Source organism: Larimichthys crocea, chromosome XV (genome assembly GCF_000972845.2).
Source record: "Larimichthys crocea isolate SSNF chromosome XV, L_crocea_2.0, whole genome shotgun sequence".
In the NCBI taxonomy this organism is placed as follows: domain Eukaryota; kingdom Metazoa; phylum Chordata; class Actinopteri; family Sciaenidae; genus Larimichthys; species Larimichthys crocea.
This window is the reverse complement of record NC_040025.1, coordinates 17,987,076-18,006,425: the sequence shown is the minus strand read 5'-3', so window position 1 is coordinate 18,006,425 and position 19,350 is coordinate 17,987,076. Positions and strand designations below refer to the sequence as shown.

General features: G+C 43.5%; 1 protein-coding gene across 6 annotated transcripts in view; it reads right to left on the bottom strand.

Moving 5' to 3' along the window:
• Positions 1-374: 374 nt before the first annotated feature.
• Positions 375-19,350, bottom strand: part of rerea (arginine-glutamic acid dipeptide (RE) repeats a) — a 122,763-nt gene continuing 103,787 nt past the window's right edge. For 5 of the 6 annotated variants that reach the window (XM_027288376.1, XM_027288375.1, XM_027288377.1 and 2 more), the window contains 12 exons: positions 18,994-19,074; positions 9,145-9,307; positions 8,937-9,029; positions 8,230-8,429; positions 7,835-7,996; positions 7,620-7,733; positions 6,145-7,520; positions 5,288-5,510; positions 4,476-5,196; positions 2,969-3,142; positions 2,677-2,857; positions 375-2,584 (listed from right to left, as the gene is read on the bottom strand). In XM_027288376.1, the coding sequence (XP_027144177.1) occupies positions 2,551-2,584; positions 2,677-2,857; positions 2,969-3,142; positions 4,476-5,196; positions 5,288-5,510; positions 6,145-7,520; positions 7,620-7,733; positions 7,835-7,996; positions 8,230-8,429; positions 8,937-9,029; positions 9,145-9,307; positions 18,994-19,074 (3,522 nt within the window). In that variant the 3' untranslated portion in view covers positions 375-2,550. The remainder of the gene's footprint in view (positions 2,585-2,676; positions 2,858-2,968; positions 3,143-4,475; positions 5,197-5,287; positions 5,511-6,144; positions 7,521-7,619; positions 7,734-7,834; positions 7,997-8,229; positions 8,430-8,936; positions 9,030-9,144; positions 9,308-18,993; positions 19,075-19,350) is intronic. The other variant, XM_027288378.1, reaches the window with a different exon arrangement.

The window sequence follows — 19,350 nt, the reverse complement described above, 5'->3', positions numbered from 1 at the left end:
GGCTGCAAAAAGAAAGAGAGAAACTGCAATGCTTCATTTATTCTGTAACACATTTCTCCCGTCAAGCAAAAATTCTATTATTCAAGAGAAAATGTAGGACATGAGTATTATCAAAAACAAACCCCTCTGCTCAGCTGGAGAAACACATTTGACAAATGTAAAAAACCCAAAGAGAAGGAATTAAGAGTGTTTCTTTCATTCTTTGCTGTTCAGTAAAACAGCAGCGAGTAATCAAAGAAATTGTTTACCCTTAAAAGGATTATTGTGTCACAGCTGCTGGGATTTAACAGTCTGCTCTACCTCTGCTCATAAACAAAGAAATGAAAAAGATTCAACGGTGTACCACGAGGCAGAAGAAGAGATCAAGTCATGTCTTGTGGTGTAACTTAGTCGTTTATTTTAATTCCACAAATTTTTCAAAAAAATTACAAAATACTCAAATGGAGAGAACACAGGACTCACAATTTTTCTTATTATTCTACTTTTTGTTTACATTGTGTCATCCCATGGCGACTACTCATATATACAATAAGCTTCAAGATACCAGTATATATATAAATCTTAGCAGTCAGAATTTACATTCTGCTATTGCCGCTTTGAAACAAGAAGCTAAACCATTGACAACACTTAACATCAAAGGTTTTGGAGACACAAAAAGAGGGAGTAAAAGGCAAGGGAATCGTCAGGAAACGAGGCAAAGGTGGTGATGAGGATGATGATGTATGGAGGAGCTCGTCGAGACAGGAATCGGTGGGAGATGGCGAGACAGAGTGACAGGTTTTCGTCAGGGATTTAAAGACTTTTTTGGGATATTTTTTTTTTCAAAAAGGGGCCATGAGTTTGATGATGTTTGCAAGCGTTTGAATGTAAATTATAGTGCTCCATAGGTAAGATATGGTCACTTTTAAAAGTACAGTTTTCTTCATTTGGTTTAAAGAAAAAAATAAAAATAAGCCACAGTTTTCTAAATGTCCATGGCAGTCAAACAGTCTTAGTGCATGGAACAAATGTCAGAACTCACGTCATGGCTACAACAACAAACAAAAAAAAGATCAATGAAAACAAAAAAGAAAATTTGGGCTCATGTGCACTGGTATGACAGGTCAACACGACTTGTAACAGTCAGTGGCACGTACAAACACACCACTCCCGAGGCGCAGGAGGCCGTGTGTATCCCTAATGAACCAAGGCATACGAAGACATTGCGAGGAAAACACCCACTCACACGCACAGTCATCGACCCTTTACCCTTCTGGTCGTCACGTGTCAGCAGACTCCCCCCCCCCTCTAGTGTCACAGTGAACATTATTACAGCCTAGTTGGAGGATGACTCAGTTGGATTTGAGCCCTGCAACAAATGTGGGTGATCTGACCAGATAAAGTAAAGGGGACACCACAAAACAACTAGCACAGACTCACAACCATTCACACATTTAAAACAATCCTAAAGAAGTCCTGTTAAGCTCCTGTTATAGTGAACAAAGTTAAAAATTCAGGACGTGATAATTTAAAAGAACTCGAAGCAAAATTTTCTTCAGTTCAGCCAAATGTGTTTCTGGTGTCCACATTTTTAAAATCATTATTAAAATCATTAAAAACAAAAAAAAAAGTAATGAAGTATTACTCCATTATGTAGACTTTAAATACTGATTTTAAGCAAAAAGGATAAAACCAGTTGAGGGGAGCTTGAGGATACTCTCTCAGTGCAAATGTTTTTTTTGTTTTGTTTTTTTAAATCTAACAGAAGCCTCAGCGACTACTGTCACCTCTTCAAGTGTTTCAAATCTTTAACTCAACATGTTGAGTTTACACATTCTGACAACCTGCTGTGTGTCAAAGGTGTGTGATGAATGGATGTGGGTGTGACACGTTTATGGTTTACATAGTGTAATGTGGGACTAAATCTAACACAGTGATGTCAGAGGAACGTCACAACTGAACCACAACTCTCTCAGAAACTGCTCATATAATGCCATGGTGCTCCCCTCTGAAACAAGGGATAATGCTTCAAAACAATTATATTGGAGGTTGAAACGACTTGGTTTGGAGTCCACACCTAGTAATAATAATAATTATAATAATAATTATATGTTTATAGATCTATTTACAGACGCAAAAACGCCATGCTGTAGCTTTTCTTAAAATTATGAAAAACCTCCAACAATGTATTAAAATAAATGTTGAATTTAAGATAGCACTTGTTATTTTTCCATAAACGGCCTGACCGGTCTTGTCTTTTCTTTTTTTTTTGTTGATAAGCACAGTGTCTTGTTCTAGCACCTACAAAAAAACGTCAGGGAAGCTTGTCATGCAGGAGTCTTGAGGACGTTGTCACTACTGGCTATATACCAAAGAAAGTCAATGTCTTGAAAAAATAATAATTAAAAAAAAAAAAGAAAAAAAAGAAGTCCTTGACAGGAACAGAAAGCAAATATCAGAAGAATTCTCAGACGATCCACTTGGCCTTTTCCGTTCTTCAAAACTGAATGTAACAACTCTGTAACAACTTCTCGTGTCCTGCACCTGTCTGTCGCTGCCTCCCTTGGCTGGTTACAGCTGCTTGTCACTCTCCTTCTTCAGCCGGCTAAAACACAAACACCATCACATATTATTATTATTTGGCAAATCAAAGAGCATCTAAATGTGTTTTAGTCTAATTTCTGTTGCTTATCTGACCTGTAGTAGTCCTCCTGGCCAGGCAGTGGTCCTCCGTGCATGTGATGGTGGCCGTGGAGCCACTGCTGCTCCATGGCCAGCCTCTGGAGCTCAGCTGACTGGGCATGCATGGCCTGCAGCTGGTGTGCTGCGGACATTTGCGGTGGCAGACCTCCTGGTAGATCCCGTGGGTATGGAGTACCTGGAGGAGGCACAGACAAAAGATTTGATCAGGCAGTCTAGCAGAGCTCAGATTGATAGATTGGATGTGATATTACTGTTAATGAGAAGATGATATTGGCAGAGAGCCTACCGAAGACTGGATGGCGCAGCATCTCGTGTTCATGCGGCGGCTGGCCGAGGAGAGGGTTGGGGATGGCGCCGGGCGGGTAAGGGAAGCGGGCCAGGTGAGGTCCTGCTGCCAGGGGATCTACTGCCAGGGGATGGCCCCCCGAACCTGGAGGACACACAAGACATTCACCACCACCTTCTGGGCGTCAGAGTCTTAGGTTCAGGGTGCACTCATTACAAGATACTGTATCTCAGACAGTGCATGCTACAGGCATTAGTGATACACAGCTTAATATAATGTTACTCCTTTCAAGGTTGACCAAAAGGTTTACTATATTTATCCACTGTAAAGCATCTGCTCACCCTATCAGAAACTTAATAACATACTTTATTCCAGTGTAACGTCAATTATGTACATTAGTACAGAAAGAATAAAATGTGAGTTTCAGAGAATGTGGTAAACATTTTAAACGAAGATGTAAGGAGAAACTTTTAATTAAAAGTCCCTTTTTTTTTTTTTTACTCGACTGATTTACTCAGGCTGATTGATGCTCTCTATATTATTCTGTGTATAAATATATATGAAACTAACACCCTTTAAAAGTAAATTTTCATCTGCTTCATACCGTATATTATTTACTTGCACATAACAAATAAGGTGACCCTAATTCTTGTTTAAATTATCATCTACTTCCAATTTTCCCCATTTTTTTAAAGATTCGTCATACCTTGAAGAAAATAACATCCTTTAAGTGCCATGTTTCAAATAGTTAGCAACATTTCTGTTCAGTTAAACAGTTCCAGTAAATTGCTGCATATTCAACATAACATAACATAATATGTGGAGTACCACAGGGCTCTATTCTTGGTCCTCAGCTATTTCTTAAATATATTAACAATTTAAAATGATCAAATATTACATAAATATTATAATGCAATAACAACAAAACATTCACAAAATGAAGCTGAAATACATTAAATCAGATATTAATTTACACATTTTATATCTAAGCTATCTAAGCAGACAAAAGTTCAATATAACCAACATGCTATGCTATGATTACAAAGGTTATATATATATATATATATATATATATATATATATATTATATATATATATATCAACATTACTGTTTCATGCATAAACTACAGAAATACTGCAGAACAGTATTTAAAGTATTTAAAAATCGAGAATTTCAATCTGAACGTGTTAATGGAAATATAAAAACTACTAAAATAAAATGGTTGCTATTATAAACTAAACCAAAATAAAGCAAAAATTGTGCAATGATTTGTCAATTTGTTTACATTTACCAAATACTGTTTCGCATAACAACTGTGTTTTCCAAATGATGAGCAATTAACAAGTAATTTTCCAAAAATCTGTTTTGGAGTTCAAATTTGTTATAATCTGAATACAGATATTCAAATATCTAAATATCCAATTATAATTTCTTGTTGCATTGTGTCATTTTAACAGCGGTACAGAGATATTTACATATATGCATTTAAACAGGGCTTTCTTTTACCTTGGTGAAGAGGATCTTGCTGGTGCAGGTGGAGATGGGAGTGAATATGTGAGTGCTGGTGGTGGTGTGGCGTGACATTGAACATCTGTAGACGGGCAATGGGGTCATTGGCCACTGTGGCCATCCTCTCAGCATGGAGTCTCTCTGCAGCCAACCTCTCTGGGTAGCTCATTTCTGGCCGCAGCTGGGGCCCAGCGAGGGCCAGCCGCTCACGCTCTAATGGGTTCAGGCCCGGATGAAAGGAGGCGAAAGGGTGAGGGCCGGCCATGGGGGGCAACGTGATGGCCCCATGCCGGGCAAAGTGCTCCATAGGATTCGTGGAAGGGTGGAGTGTGTCCATCTCTGGAGGCTTAACCTCGAAACCAGGTTTCATCCTTTCCCTCAGCTCCCTCTCACGAATCTCCCTCTCTCGCATCTCCCGCTCTCGTAGCTCGCGCTCCCGCATGGCAGGGTCCGCATTGTACAAGCTGGGCATGTGATAGGCCAGCAGAGGGTCTGCAGGATTGAGCGACACAAAGAAGGGATGGTTTCGATTGGTGGGCGACATGACGTGGGGTCGTGCGTATTCGCTGAGAGTGCGCAGGGCCGGGGTGTCGGGGCCAATGTATGGAGGCACAGCTGCGATCGTTGTGGGGGGGCCGTCATAGGGTGGACGCATGTGAGCAGGGCCAGCCATCTGAGGTTCACCCATTCTGCCCTCATGAGAGGAACTGGGGGCTTTCTGTTTAAGAAGAAATACCACGTTTAGTAAAATATAAGAGAAAGAATTTAACCGCTGCCAAACAAACAGGGATACAAACAAAACCACTCACCGCAGCTCGCTCCGCTTCCTTTTCTCGCTCCCGCTCTCTTTCTCGCTCTTTTTCCCTTTCCCTCTCTCTATCCTTCTCTTCCCTTGCTTTCTGTTCTGCTTCCCTCTTCGCTTTCTCCAGAGCTTCCTCTCTCTTCTTGGCCAGTTTAGACGAAGCGAGGGGAGTGAAGTAGAAATCTGTCCGAGCACACGAATTGTAACCCCGGTCGAGGTGCTTGTAGAACCTGTGGTCGTGGTAGAGAAGAGACACATTCAACATTTACTCATAGAAATGGACTGATGTTCATAAATTAATAGTTATTACAAACAGACATAATAAGATGATATTCATGTTTAATTCTGCATTTTGAATGGCAGGATAATGTCTCATTAGATGAAAAGACAGCTTGCATTGGCTTACACTAGTCCATTATTCAAAAGGAAACAATCTCCCTCGGCATTCACTTTTGCAGCTACGTTGAGTTTGTATTAAAATCCTCATTGCTATTCATTGGCAGTCTGAGAGCCACTTAAGCACAAGGCAACTACAGATACTCATATTCAGATGCCTCAGTTCACTCACATCGCATTGTAATTAATCTCCCTGCTCTCCATCCCCAATAATTCCTAGCCATCAGCCACTCAGAGCACAGGGCTAATTGTGGCCTTGGATGCCGGTTTTGTTGAGGACATTCGATTTGTTGCCTACATCAAAGCCTTAAAATTTAAAGGCAGAGACTCTTTGTTGTTGGATGTGTTTGAGAGCTAATCATCCCCAGACGAGACGGTAAGCTGCTCAACAGACTACTAATAAATAACAGCTTGTGCAGGTGTATGTTTTCCTCTTTTACAGACAGTAATCGGTGCTTATAGACATACCGTGCTGACTGGCTGGCATGGCTGGGCGTATTGACGACAGTAGGCTCCGGGGAGGGGCTTCTCTGTGGTGGTGGAGGGCTCTCTGGCTCTTCTGTCTCGTCTAGAGGCTCCTCTTTGATGTGTACAGGCGGGAGCGCCGGGCCCGGGCCGGCACAGGTGACCGAGGCAGGCAGTGGCATAGAGATGGAGGAGGATGGAGCGGAGGCAGATGGAGGCTGTATGCCAGGCATAGAGTTTGATGAGGATGGAGGAGGGCCAGCTGGAGGTAGAACTGTATTGAAAGGATGAGACGAGAATGGCGGCTGTGGTGGCCCGTTGGGGTGTGAGGCTGCGGAGGGCGGTAGAGGAGGAGCTGGAGGAGGTTGGTGGCTGACTGATGGTGGGAGGCTCTGGGACTGAGTGAGGACTGGAGGCTGGGCTGGAGGAGGCTGAAGCTGCTGCCCCTGAGGCATGAGCTGGAGGGGAGGTGGGTGTGCTGATGGAGGATGGTGGGTGGGTAAAGCGCTGAGGGGCTTGAGGGCAGGAGGTGGAGGCAAGTTTGAAGGCATCTGAGGGAATGGAGGCGCTGACACGTGGGGTGGGTGTTTGTGAGACTGTGGGTTGGGTATCTGAGGGATGGGTGTGGTTGGTGGAGGTTTGATGTGAGGCATGGACATTGGGGCAGGGGGCAGAGGCTGCTCCCTGGGAGGCTGGCATCCACTCTGAGCAGATGACTGGGACTGGGAAGGAGGTGTGTGTGGCCTCTGCTGTGATTGGCCAGAGATAGGTAGGGGTGGGACCTGAGACTGACCCACAGGGAAGCCCTGAGGGGGCATGGAGTGAGGATGAGGCATGTGTGAGGGGCCAGGCTGCAGTGGATGTGGCATGGGAGGCATGGGCCCGTGATGCGAGCCGGGTAATGACTGAGGTGGGACTGGGGGGCCAGGAGGTGGAGCCTGAGTCATAGGTGAATGTGGAGAGGGAAGCCTTTGAGGGTGGAGGGACGCTCCGGACTGGATGAGAGACATTGGGTTTGCCTGGGGCAGAGGCTGGGGAGGTAGAGAGGTGGAGGCCGCTGTGGGGGAGACCTGTGGGGGCAGTGAGGGGGCTGAGGTTGCAGGCGGAGGGGGTGCCGAGGAGGCGGCTGAGGTGCCTGGCTGACACTGGATGACTGGAGGGTGCTGGCTCTGCAGGAGCTGCTGCTGCTGGGCAGAGGAGTCTGAGTCACTCTCGTTGTCACGGGGGCTGGGGATGCTCGGGGAGGAACTCCGGTTGTCCTGGTCAATGTCTTTAGGATCGCTACTGAGCTCCTCGTTGATGCTGCGTCCATCAGAGCTCTCACCCTCGCCTTCCCCTTCCCCCTCGCATTCTGAGGGTGAGTCTGGCCGACTCAGCTCCTGAGGGACGTGGGAGAGAGAACGATCAGTATCACAAGACTGAGTCTGTGCATTCCACCGACACATGCAAACAAAGCAAAACAAAGACCACAAACTCACTTGTGTTTTGGACTTTTTGGCGCTGGCCCTCTCGGGCTCCTCTGTGTCTGAAGCTCCCTTCTCTCTCTGCCGTTTGGCACTCTTCATCGGTGAAGGGGCCTCCTCTTTAATCTTCTGTGGAGCCAAAGCAGCAGATCGATTAGGGCACATTTCACAGAGTTACAAATATGGAAAAAGAGCACCAAAAACTTTCAGGCAGTCTGTGCTGCGTTTACCTTGCTGGGCTTCTTCATGGAGTCTGTTTTGCTGTCAGTGCTGTCAGTACTTGCCGCGCTGGGTGAGGTACGTCCACTGGAGCGCAAATCCTCGTTGGTAGGCGAGGCTCTGCCATCGGGACTGGCTGTCTGCTTCTTACGACCACTACGTAGCGTCGACATCTGTTAACAACATGAATCATGACGAATATTAGGACTCCATATAATTTGGATAGGAGAAATGAAGATGTACTTCAGTGCAAGTCCAACCCAGATTTACGAACTAATGCACGTCAAAGCTATTCCTGTACTACTTGTTATTGCTTTGTAGTCTGTCTCTGCATTACTCTCGAGGTAACTCTGGTTCCTGAAGGTGAAAATAGAAGGATAGATGGAGAAGATGAGTGTGTGCGTACCGAGCCTCGGTTCCGTCGGGTCCTCATGCTATGCTTCCCGCTGAGTCCATCCTCTTCCTCTTTGACAGGTTTGAACATAAATGGCGGTGGGTCCACAGGCTTCTCGATGGGGGGCAGCTCACCGTACTTCTTGAAGTGAATGCGGCAGTCTGTGCACAGCAAGATGTTCTCCCGGCCCCCGTGGTGCCAGTCCTTGGAGGCTGAGGAAAGCCATTTACAGTTGTGAAATAACACATTCTCACATGGTGTGAGAAGTACAAACGCCTAGAAATGATCTATGAACTACAGTAATATTGCAGAATATAGAGAAAGTCTTTATGTAACTGTGTAGCTCAACATCGGATGATCAATAAAAGAGCTGAATAGACAACGTCCGCCACTAGATACTGTATTTATTTTTTCTGTCATGTACTGATGTCTATATGGGTTAACACTATAAAGCCAAAGTTATTAGCCACCCTTGTTATGATAGCAGATCAGATGGCAGCCTGGCACTGGGAGCCAGCTGTGTGGAAAGAGTGGAAGGATAATGAGGTTGAGAGAGTGAACGAGCTGTGGGCTCATGTCTGATTTGATCAAATTAGTGCTGACATCTTCTGATGCCCATCTGTCACACAGCGCTGTGTTGTGCAGGCCCACACTGATCCTAATCAGGACAGGAATAGTCAAGCAAGTGCGCGTGAAAGAGGGAAGGAAGGTGGTCTTACTGGTCGTGAAACAGTGGCGGCAAGCGTAGCCCTTCAGCTCCTGTTCGCTGTCTTCGCTGTCGAAGTCATCTTCGCTGGCTGAGCTGAGGTCCACTGGAAGAGAGCGAAACACAATATTTCAAATACGTCGCTCTAACACCGGGGTATATCAGGTCATGTCTTCTGTTTTTCTTCTCTTGCTACCACTGAAGAGGTCAAAAATACTCACAGAACTCGCTGGAGGGTGGGCGTGAGGGAGTGTTGACAGGAGTCGAAGCGGTTCGCGTCTTGATGCGACGAAAGACGGGCTGGCGGCGGTGTCTGCGGTGGGCTCGACAACTCGCTGCCTCGGGGGTCTTCTTCCAATAGTAGTAGAAGGTAATTAGCTCTCCCTGAAATGAAACATGAAGCGAGCGGTGTTAAACGTGCAAATAGGTCACAGGAACACAAACACGTGTATTAGTAACGAGGAGGCATCGCTTTCCACCGCAAAGAGGCGACTGACATAAAAGAAATTAAGGCTCATTCAGGTCAAAGTAGTTGAAAAATTGGAAAATAGTCACTTAAGTATCTGCAGTTAGGCTAACAAAAGATATGGAAAATACACATTTAGCAGTCAGCGCAGTGTCAGTGCCCTGGAGTAGCAAAGTCTATGCCAGGATTTGTAGCTGGCCAGGCATGTTTGTGCTGCCGGCCCTGTCTGTCCCAGGATTAGGCGAGGAGGCTCACTGAATGCAGGGATATTAGGATCAGTGCATTGGTGGCTGCCTGGGTGGCAGAAGCTTGAATGGGAACAAAAGAACATGTCAGGCAGAGCTTTGGCGCTACAAATAGAGAGTGAAATGGCTCCTCGCCCCTTCACTGGAAGAGTCAATTGAACTTTAATCAAACATTCGGAGGGGCGCGCTTGCCAGCGAGCGAGGCGGATAAATCCACTGTACAAAAGGCCGCCAGGAAATCAATACCCAACTGAAACATTAACACATGCAATCATGGATCAGAAAGCACTTTGCTGAGGCAGCCTCTACATATTAACCGCTGCTTTCCGGCCACACTCATAATACACAAGCCTTGAAAATAGGCGACAGGAGTCAGGGACAATTATGTAGTTTCCTGTGGGGCTTTGCCCTTTTCCTCCTCACCATGAACTCTTACTTGTTAGTGGCTCCATAACAAATTCATGAAGGTGTGCTGTGATTGTTTGGTGAGCTGTAAGTCACCTGTAATCTTTAAAGCCCAGAGGGCACCCATCTACTGTTTGAGGTCTGTTAAACTGCTGTTCAACAAAGCTCCCAGAGTTTAATGGATATCGATTGTTTTCCTTCTTCGCTTCAGCTGAGAAACTTGACATAAATTAGTGAGTGCTCTCTAAAATGCCGTAACAGCTTTTCAGCCACAGCTTAACATCTTCTATCAAAATGTACCAAAACAAACAATGGCAGGAAAGGATTTGATGAGATGGTGGACCGTTTTAAAAGGGCTATAAAAAGCTTCTAACTCAACTCTATTTTAACAAATCAAGAAGGTGATATAAACATATAATAGGCTGTTGTTAATGGAAACATGAAGGTAACTGCGGCTTTAATTTCCCATTTGTTATCTCATGAAATACAAAACTACTTAAGGGCCGGTTGGTTTCTTGTTGTTTGGCGCGAGCAAAAAAACGGGTCAGCTTGCTACTTTATCGCTTCGACAAATCGTGTGAGTTAACTGACATTAAGCCCTTCTCAATCACTGCTTTGATTGGCAGAAAAACGCTCAACTCAGTGGGCTTAGGCCCGTTTAATAAGATCTCCCCTTCATGTGGCTCTTAGGGGAAATACATATCTACCACTGGCTGTAGCACTCCCGTCTTATCAGGCAAAGCAGTTCTGGGAACATTTACTGAGGGTGTCTGAGCTCAATGAAACCTTCTCAAATTTCAGGGTAAATTAAGGTGCTGTGCTGTGTTATGGCAAAGCCATTGCTCTGGCTGTCCCAAGCCCCACAGCTTGACTAGGTATTTTAGACCTGGGAACGCTTCCACATGTAGAAGCTCTGCAGAGACAAATCAGTAGGACTTCTTTAAAATATAAAAAACAGTTGGATGAAGACGGAAAGATTAACCCTGTACTTGTTGAGTGCTTCAAATAACCCCAGAAAACATGTTTTCGTCCGTGGTAATGCAAAGGACAAAGCAGTTAACGGTCATCATCAAAAAAAGCTCTTTTATCTTGCCATGTGTTTGTGCGTCGATGTCAGGCTGCTAACAGAACTTTCTGGTGGTTTCCTGTGTGCCTCCCTCTTCAGCCTGGCCGGCCAGTTGGGAGGACAGGGCGCAGGTGCTAACTGAGGGAAGGCAGGCGTCCTGATGTGAAATCTAATTGAAATGTGCAGATCAAAAGTGTCGAGTGGTGCCGAGCGCTGGCTTTGCTCTGTGCTTAATGACTGTTCTCAGCAGTGCCTCTCTGCCTCCTCGCTGCAGGCTGACAACTACACGGCCTAAACAACAGCTTGGCAGACACGAAGAAAGGTCACCCTGCCTCTCCATCACTTACACTGTGTCAAGTACCATTACATTAGGCAGGGGCTAATGAAAACATTAACTTGGGCTTTTGAATGGGAATTAACAGGTGCAATGATGAGCCGGATGCAAGTGGAAAGGGGAAAAACAAGAGAAGGTGCTCCACAAATCCAGAGTAGGAGAGACAAAATGTCTTTTTATATTGTTTGTTACATATTTTGCCTCTGTAGTTGTCTGCAAGAGATGTGGAGTTACATGATATCTGTAAATGAGGATGAACATGGCATTCCTGTGTTTGACAGAGGCTTTGCACCGTAAAATAGTGTCAAAGGGAGATTGACAGATTACCTCTCAGCCTGCCTGCACGTCAAATTTGGTTTTCCCGAGGCCACTTACGTCCGATCTCTCACATTGACTGTGTACTTCTCTCTATCAAAGTCACTTTGTCATGCTGCCATATGCCCACAGCAGCGCTTTGACTTTCATTACCTTGTGTTTCTTCTCCATGCTTACACGTTTAGCCGGCGACTTTGTCTGTAACTGAAACTTCTGAGCAAAGTTGTCATTTCTTCATAAAATAAAAGACGACACTGAAGCAGAATTTCATGAATCTGTATCTAAAACAGTTACACCGGTATCCACTAAAAATTCATGGAAATACTTGAAATAGAAATGTCGATTGGCCCTGGCCTCCGCACCATAATTTTACCCCAGTGCACTAAATCATTGCAGAGCGGTACAGAGTGTGCTGCCGCTCCACAGAACATGAGATAGTGACAACATAAGCTTTGTATTATGAGGCCTTTTAGACTGCTTCCATCTGCAGGAGCTTTCTGGACGGTGGATTATCCGACAAGGAAAGGGCTTACCCTCCTATCACGACACTCAGGGCTTCCATTCCAGTTATTGCCACTTAAAATGGTCGTCTACATACAAGTATGTATGTGAAATGGATGTAGAGTTTAAGATTATGTGTGCAGCCGTGTTTCCTTGACACCATCATGGAGGAACATGACGAGACCATCATCCGTTGTGCAAAGACTTTTATTCTTCCTCAATTTACTGATGTATTTAGCATGAATTACTTTTTGTCTGTCTAAGTCCTGTTGGCACATCATACATTTTTTATGTCTTAACTGTATTTAAACTCAATCATTCGAATAAAAGGTGCCCTTGAAGAGTGCACTTATTTCTGTAACATAAGTCAACAGGTGATGGATGTATGCTCAGGGTCTAGAGTGAGGCAATTGTTGTAGCTCATAAAAAATATCATTTCTAATATGATGATATTCAGTTCGGTACTCAGACTCTGTGTTTCTATCATCTAAAGGTCCTATTTGTAGGAATAAGATTAACCATGAAACCGCTGTTAATTTATGCATAATTGTGGGTGGAAGTGCAGGTTAAGGCTGAATGGGAGTGCAGGATCCTCCACTGGGCTTGGTGTTCTTGTGTGCACGGGTAGGGCTGAGGGCGAGGGCTAAACTCATATATTTACACCCTCATCCCCTTCTCAGGCCCAGGCCTGAACAGATGGTTTCTGTTTTTCCTGGCAGATTTGTGACAGAGCCACAAAAGGCCCCTGCTTTGACATGAAGCCAAACGGTTAAGGCCGTTACTGGCAAGAGCAGGGGAAGGAGGAGAGAACAGGGGAGAGCAGAGGAGGGGGAGGGCTGACTGTGGAGGGAGAGCCGAAACGGGGGGAGAGAGAGCGAGAGTGGAATAAAGAGCCAGCAGAGGATAACAATGGACAATCAACATTCAATCCAGCCACAACCCTTCCTAAAAATCTCTCTGTGAATAAAAAAAAATCCTGCTAAAAACTTGTAGCAGTTTTATCAGCAGCGGTGAGAGTGAAGTGCACAGGGAGCATGTGATTTCTGGGTTCTGGTGGCTGATAGTGAGTTGTGTAAACATCCATTAGTGCAGCATGAACCTATGCTCCTCCTGCCTCGTCCACAGTCTTCAGCCCTGAGGAGGGAGGATTGCTTTCTGATTCATTTCAGTGAGGTGAAGGAGGGATGTATTTCTCTGAGCTAAATCAAACCATGGTTTAATTATGTATGTGCTCGACCCCTGGACTTGGTATTCTTCATCTCCCGTGACAGGTTGTACAGTGTGTCGTTTCGGAGAGTGGTGCTTGACTCTTCTATCATCCTCATGCTCACTGTAACTGTAGGGGGCTAACTTTGTAAACGCTTATGTGGTTAAGCAGGTCAGGAGCATACTTGTGATGCCTAAAGGGCCATTAAACATGTTCTGCTGTGGAAAAACGGCATGTTTATTTATCTTGAGTCTTTTAACAGCATTTCTGTTAAAGTATCTGTAAACTTCAGTTGACATAAATGTGCACTAAAACGACGAAACATAAACAAATACAAACTAATCCCCAATAAATTCACATTATTAAAATAAACTCATCAAGGTACCAGGTGAAATACAACTGTCATAGTATTGAAAATATTGTGCTAGTTTCCTCTCTAAAGAGATTTTTATGAAATGCGTTACAAGTTCTTTTTGATTTTATTCATTTCTGCAAAAACAAAATAAAATCAAATGTTTAATGAATCTTTTATGATTTTATCAAAGCTGCATATTTCACCTCGGAGTTCTTCTAAAATCAAATCCTCGGGTCAGATTCAAGCTGCATGTATGTAGTGGATTCAAAAATAGCCTCGAAGCCCATCGGCATACAGCGGCAACTGAATAGTAAAAGGACCTTGGCTGGTGGAGCAGAGTGTATGTGAAAGGCAGTTAAATAGACAACCATTCCCTGCTGCGCTGAGCCTTTCTGCCGGAGAATGACTGAATAAGCTCTGCTTTCACAGGTCAGGGATGCACATGCTGAAGAATCAGCACTCGTGTTTTTCCTGCTGTAAGCGCTTTTGCCAATGAAAGCAGATTGGATGGCAACAGTGTCTTTTTGCTGGAGGGCCGATCCTGCGTGTTCTGCTGATAAGCTGGTCCCCAAAAACCACAACATGAAGCCTACTAAAGAACTCAATTACACAGGGAGCTCCGGCTCTCCGTGTGCCATCTATTAGGCTGAGAAAAGATTTTGCCTACACTCTGCCGCGCTAAATCGCCTGTGGTCTGCTGAAAGAACATCAATACATGCTGGTTGAGCTCCCATCAGCCGACAGCGATTTCACTGCCTAAACAAGTTATATCATTTACCAAACACGAAAGCTGTTCTGTCACACTACTGACAGCTGCTGCCAACTGGACCAGGCCCCTGTAGTTTGTAGCTGGTTTAATTAGTGTTTGAACCAAAGTATTTATAATCACAGTCATCCCCAAGGTTCTGGCTGCTGAGCTAAGGACATGGCAATGAATTCAATTTGACGTTTGTACAGATTGTACCAGGGCAAACATCTGCTGTGAGGTTGTGTTCAGAACACTGTTCTCCTGTTGGCCATCCTGTAAATGACAGGGCCTGGGGGTGGTGGTGGTGGTGGGGGGTGGTGCTCTCTTTTCTCAGAGAGCACAAGATGCTACGAGAGCAAAATAAATAAATCAGAATTAAAAAAAAAAAAAAAAAAAAAAATCACACGTACAGCTTAGGTCACCCGTGTATGTCCTGAACATTAGAACATTCTCTACAGTCACAGTGACTTCTGTGTCCTGTACTGTTCGGCCACAATAGCTAAATTAAGACTGTGAATTAAAGTTTTATTTTTCATATTAATGCTGCTACTTGCACAGCTGTTGGAGTCAAACAGTTTGCCATCTTGTTTGGCATGTGGCATGAACCAAACACAAACCGTGGCTCCACCTGTGTTAGCTTTTCCAGCACACACTGCACTTATCTGCCTTTTTGTATCTCCATATGAAAACAAAGCAGGAACCAGGAACATAAAAATGTCTCTTCAAATCAGGTTCATATTATCTTCTTATTTCTCCCCCCTCCCGATTGTATTACAAAAACGGTATTATATTACATACATATTAATATAAACTTGTTTTTAAAATGTTTAGTATTTTAATTATTTGCAAGTGTTACAATACAACTGTTAAAACAACTATTAATGATAATACTGTGCAATATAAACTTTAATATTTAAACATGGAGTACAGGCAGGGATAAACAACAGGATGTGGGAAGAGTGAGCCGATAAATACACACACACACACACACACACACACACACACACAGCTTTTTTTGTCTAAACTTGTAAATTGTTTTACAGAAAATAACAGTACAGTTTATTAGAGATTGTTCTGGTTGTACTTTGAAACATTTTTATGATCTATAAATACATAATAAACTAAATACTGTGAGTATAAAGTAAATAAAACATGTATTTTCATGTAATTTATAATCTCTCTTGTTGGACGCAAACTGTGCCTTCAGCACAGTGAAAAGAAACTGGTGACTGAACACTGAAAATAGATTTGTCCCTAAAATATCCGGTTATGTTAATATGTTCTTATTTGGACATTAATATTTTAATAACATTAGAAGTTAACAACTGAACTTTTTTTTCGGTTCGAGCAGGGTCATGCGTGGAAATAAGCCAAAACTTAAGTGTCCTAATTTGATCTAATTTCCAACCGTCGAATTTCTCCGTTCGGCTGTGCGGCAAACAGAACTGTAGCTGATACAAATCTGTTCAGCAAACACTGTGTGTTGATATCCCTTAAAACCACAGTTTTATGAAAACCCCTCCAGTGCAAATATCAGGCACAGAGTTATCTGTGATCTGCCATTTCAGCATATTTAGTTGTTTAAACACTGGAAGCAGAAAGCTCATGTTCCATGACGTCCTCTCTCTCTCTCTCTCGAGTGAAGGAAATGGTGGCAGCAAAGCCAGTTGCAGACGGTCAGACGACACACCCACTTCCCCCTCTGGGCCTTTATGTGACTTTATATAAAGCATTCCTGAGTGTTAGTCAGGCCTGGTGTGTTTACACAGCGCTGGGTGCTTACCCTTGGCACTGGCTGTTTGAGCCGTACTGGAGCTTCAGGGGCAGCGCAGCTAATAGGGGCTAGTGGCAGGAACAGTGAGGAGCAGACACACTGTACTGGACCTCTGGATATCATCCAGAGGGTTTTATGTTCTGCGCTACGATCCTAACGACAGCGGTACGGCCAGGACTTCAGGCAGGGACGCCCTATATTTCTGCAACATGCCTATTTTTCGACAGCTTGGCTTAAAACTGGACTAACAGAAACGTGTGCCTGTGAGAGGAGATAGTGGGAAAATCTCTGTCATTTCCAAACCTAAAATATCTTGACTTAATGCTGTGCTCATGTTCCAGATATAGGATTTGGGAATGAGCAGGTAGAAAATAAATGGAGCTTTTCTTGGGGTATTGACTGGCACTAACTCAGATCACTCTCACAGCACAAAAGCAACTTCAATTATGAGCAAAGAGTATTTTTTTCTTCCCCGTGTGACAACCACAGCTTCTATATTGAGCTAACGCCCCACCTTACCCCTTCTCTTCTGGTCGCTGCTACCCTCCCCTCGCTCTCCCAGTCATTTTCTCCTCTTTTCATATATTAAAGGGCAGTTTATTTTCCATTTGCAGGGGAAAAATTAATCTGTCTCTGCTCTGTGGTGGTGGCAGGCCTAGATCCTGGAGGAGGTCTATTACCTTTCCTGCCAAGTAGACTCCCCCCTCCAGGTTGAATTACATTAATACCTCCTTTATAGCCAATCAACTGGACTAGTCATATATTTCAAAACCAGTAAAAAATAATTGAAGAAACCTCTGTGAGGAAACTGTATTCATACGCTTTAATCTCTTATTCAAGAGGTTCAAATTGGTTTTAAGGAATAAGAAATGTTGCATAAAGGATGTGACACTAAAGAGTTCTTGAGTAAAAACATTACATGATGTGAAGGGAGGAGGGAGGGAGCTGAGAAGCAGGGCTGACTTATCCTCACAGCAGACAAGGAAATGAAGTGGCGAGAAGTATGACAAACACCTTTGATTTTCCTTTGATGTCTGTGTCAGCACTGCGTCGGCACACTTCCAGCAAGAGCAGCCTCACAGAAACAGCAAACGTCTGCACCGCTTTATGAATCAAAATGCAGATCTAGGAATAATCTAACATCCAAGTCTGACTTTGAAGCAACGTGTACTTGTACGACATGTCCCCTTTATTGCCAATTACAGCCAAGATAAAAATCAAGCACTTCTCAGGCTCTTGAGAGTTACTACAATTACAGCTTGAAGAGGAACGACATGAAATCTGTGTGGTTGCCGTGCTTTGTTTTCCCACATAATAATCACATTTAATAAGGTCGACTGTTGTTAATCATTGTTAGACCTGCATTTGAACCGTGAAACAAGTTACACACAGTTGTGCCGTGCTGATTAACACATTGACGCGTGCGCACAAGCACATTCACACGCAGTGGAGGGAAACTCTGACAGGAGGAACAACCTCCTGCTCGTGGACGTAAACAACACAATTACGAGAGTTCCTTAAAGCCTGACAGTTATTTAAATCACTTTGTCTGCTTTGATCAAAATTTCCATAAAGTGACTGACAAACCTCAAAACTACAGAGAAAGGAGAAGTGCAACGCGAGAGCAACTGTAATTGAATCCTTAAAATATTTAAAAGGGCACAAATGTAAACAGAAGAATGAGATGCCAAATTCAAAGCACAAATTTGTGACCTACTTTCACTCTGTGTTAAAATGAACACAAGGACAGAAACAAAATATAAGTTATTAATATTTTCTGATGCTGGTAAAGGTTTGTTGGCATCAGTCGCGTTAGCAAACAAAGGAGCCTTTATTTTCACGCACACACACACACACCTGATTTTACACCTTAACTCAAAATCTTTATTTATGTATGTGAATATATCTCTAATTTACACCATTAAAAAAATCCATTTGGCCTTGCCGTTATCTCAGTTGTATCTTCAATTTGCCACTTTGACACTAAATAAAATTTAGTTTCTTTGAAAAAAATATTCCAGATTTTGTGTTTGTGTAAAAAGGCTCAGATTGTAGCCTGTTTTTAATCCTCACGGACACAGTTACACGGCACTTTAGAGTCAACTACTCTAAAAAGTTGGAGGAAAATATTTAAAAAAGCAGAAGATAAATAAAAAATCTCGAGTGTTATGTGTAGTGTGTAACACTTGAGCACAAACATGAGATAAAGAAGGCTGCTGATACGTGCTGTAAACACACAGTGGCTGACATCACATCTGCACAACTTGTTTACTACTTGCTAACAGAGGGTGCTAATTAATGTTCAGCATGTCATTTGTAAGTGTAACTGTCTGTAGAGTACATTTAGCCTTAACTCCTCTCAGGTATAACAAGTTGTTTATTTTTTCTTCTTCTCCCAGACAGCCTGAAGGGAGATCTGACAATACTGCAGCACAGTTGTTGGCAGACAGCACTTACTTCTTATCAATAAGGCCTATGGGTTAAAAACCAGCCATCCTCAAAATATCGCACTAAAAATGTTTTACTGCTCAAGCTTTCCTTTAGTTACAAGCAAACCACACGTACCCCATTTTATGTGTTTCAGTGCTATAAAACAAATGACACACACACACACACAGAAAAAGTTCAACACTATAGAGAGAAACAAATCTTACCGTTTCTTTGTTGGGCAGCAGCTCTTTCCGGATCCTGAAGAAGTTTTTACCGAACTGTCTCAACCCTTTAATGAAGCGCTTCTGCAATTTTTCACAGAGAAAGACAGGGAGAGAGAGAGAGAGAGAGAGAGAAAGGGAAAAAAAAAAGACCCAGTTACTATCTGTGAAGTCAGCTAAACTACAACCGCATAAAGTTACTGGCTAGCACCACGACAAAAAAACACTGTTTTCATTTTGCAAATCTGCGGTCGCAGAGGTTTGATGTGTATCTTGAAAGCCGTTTAAACTCCGGAGAAAGCACAGCCATGTCAGGGCAAAACGAGAGAGGAAATGACAAGTAAGGCAGGGAGAGACGCT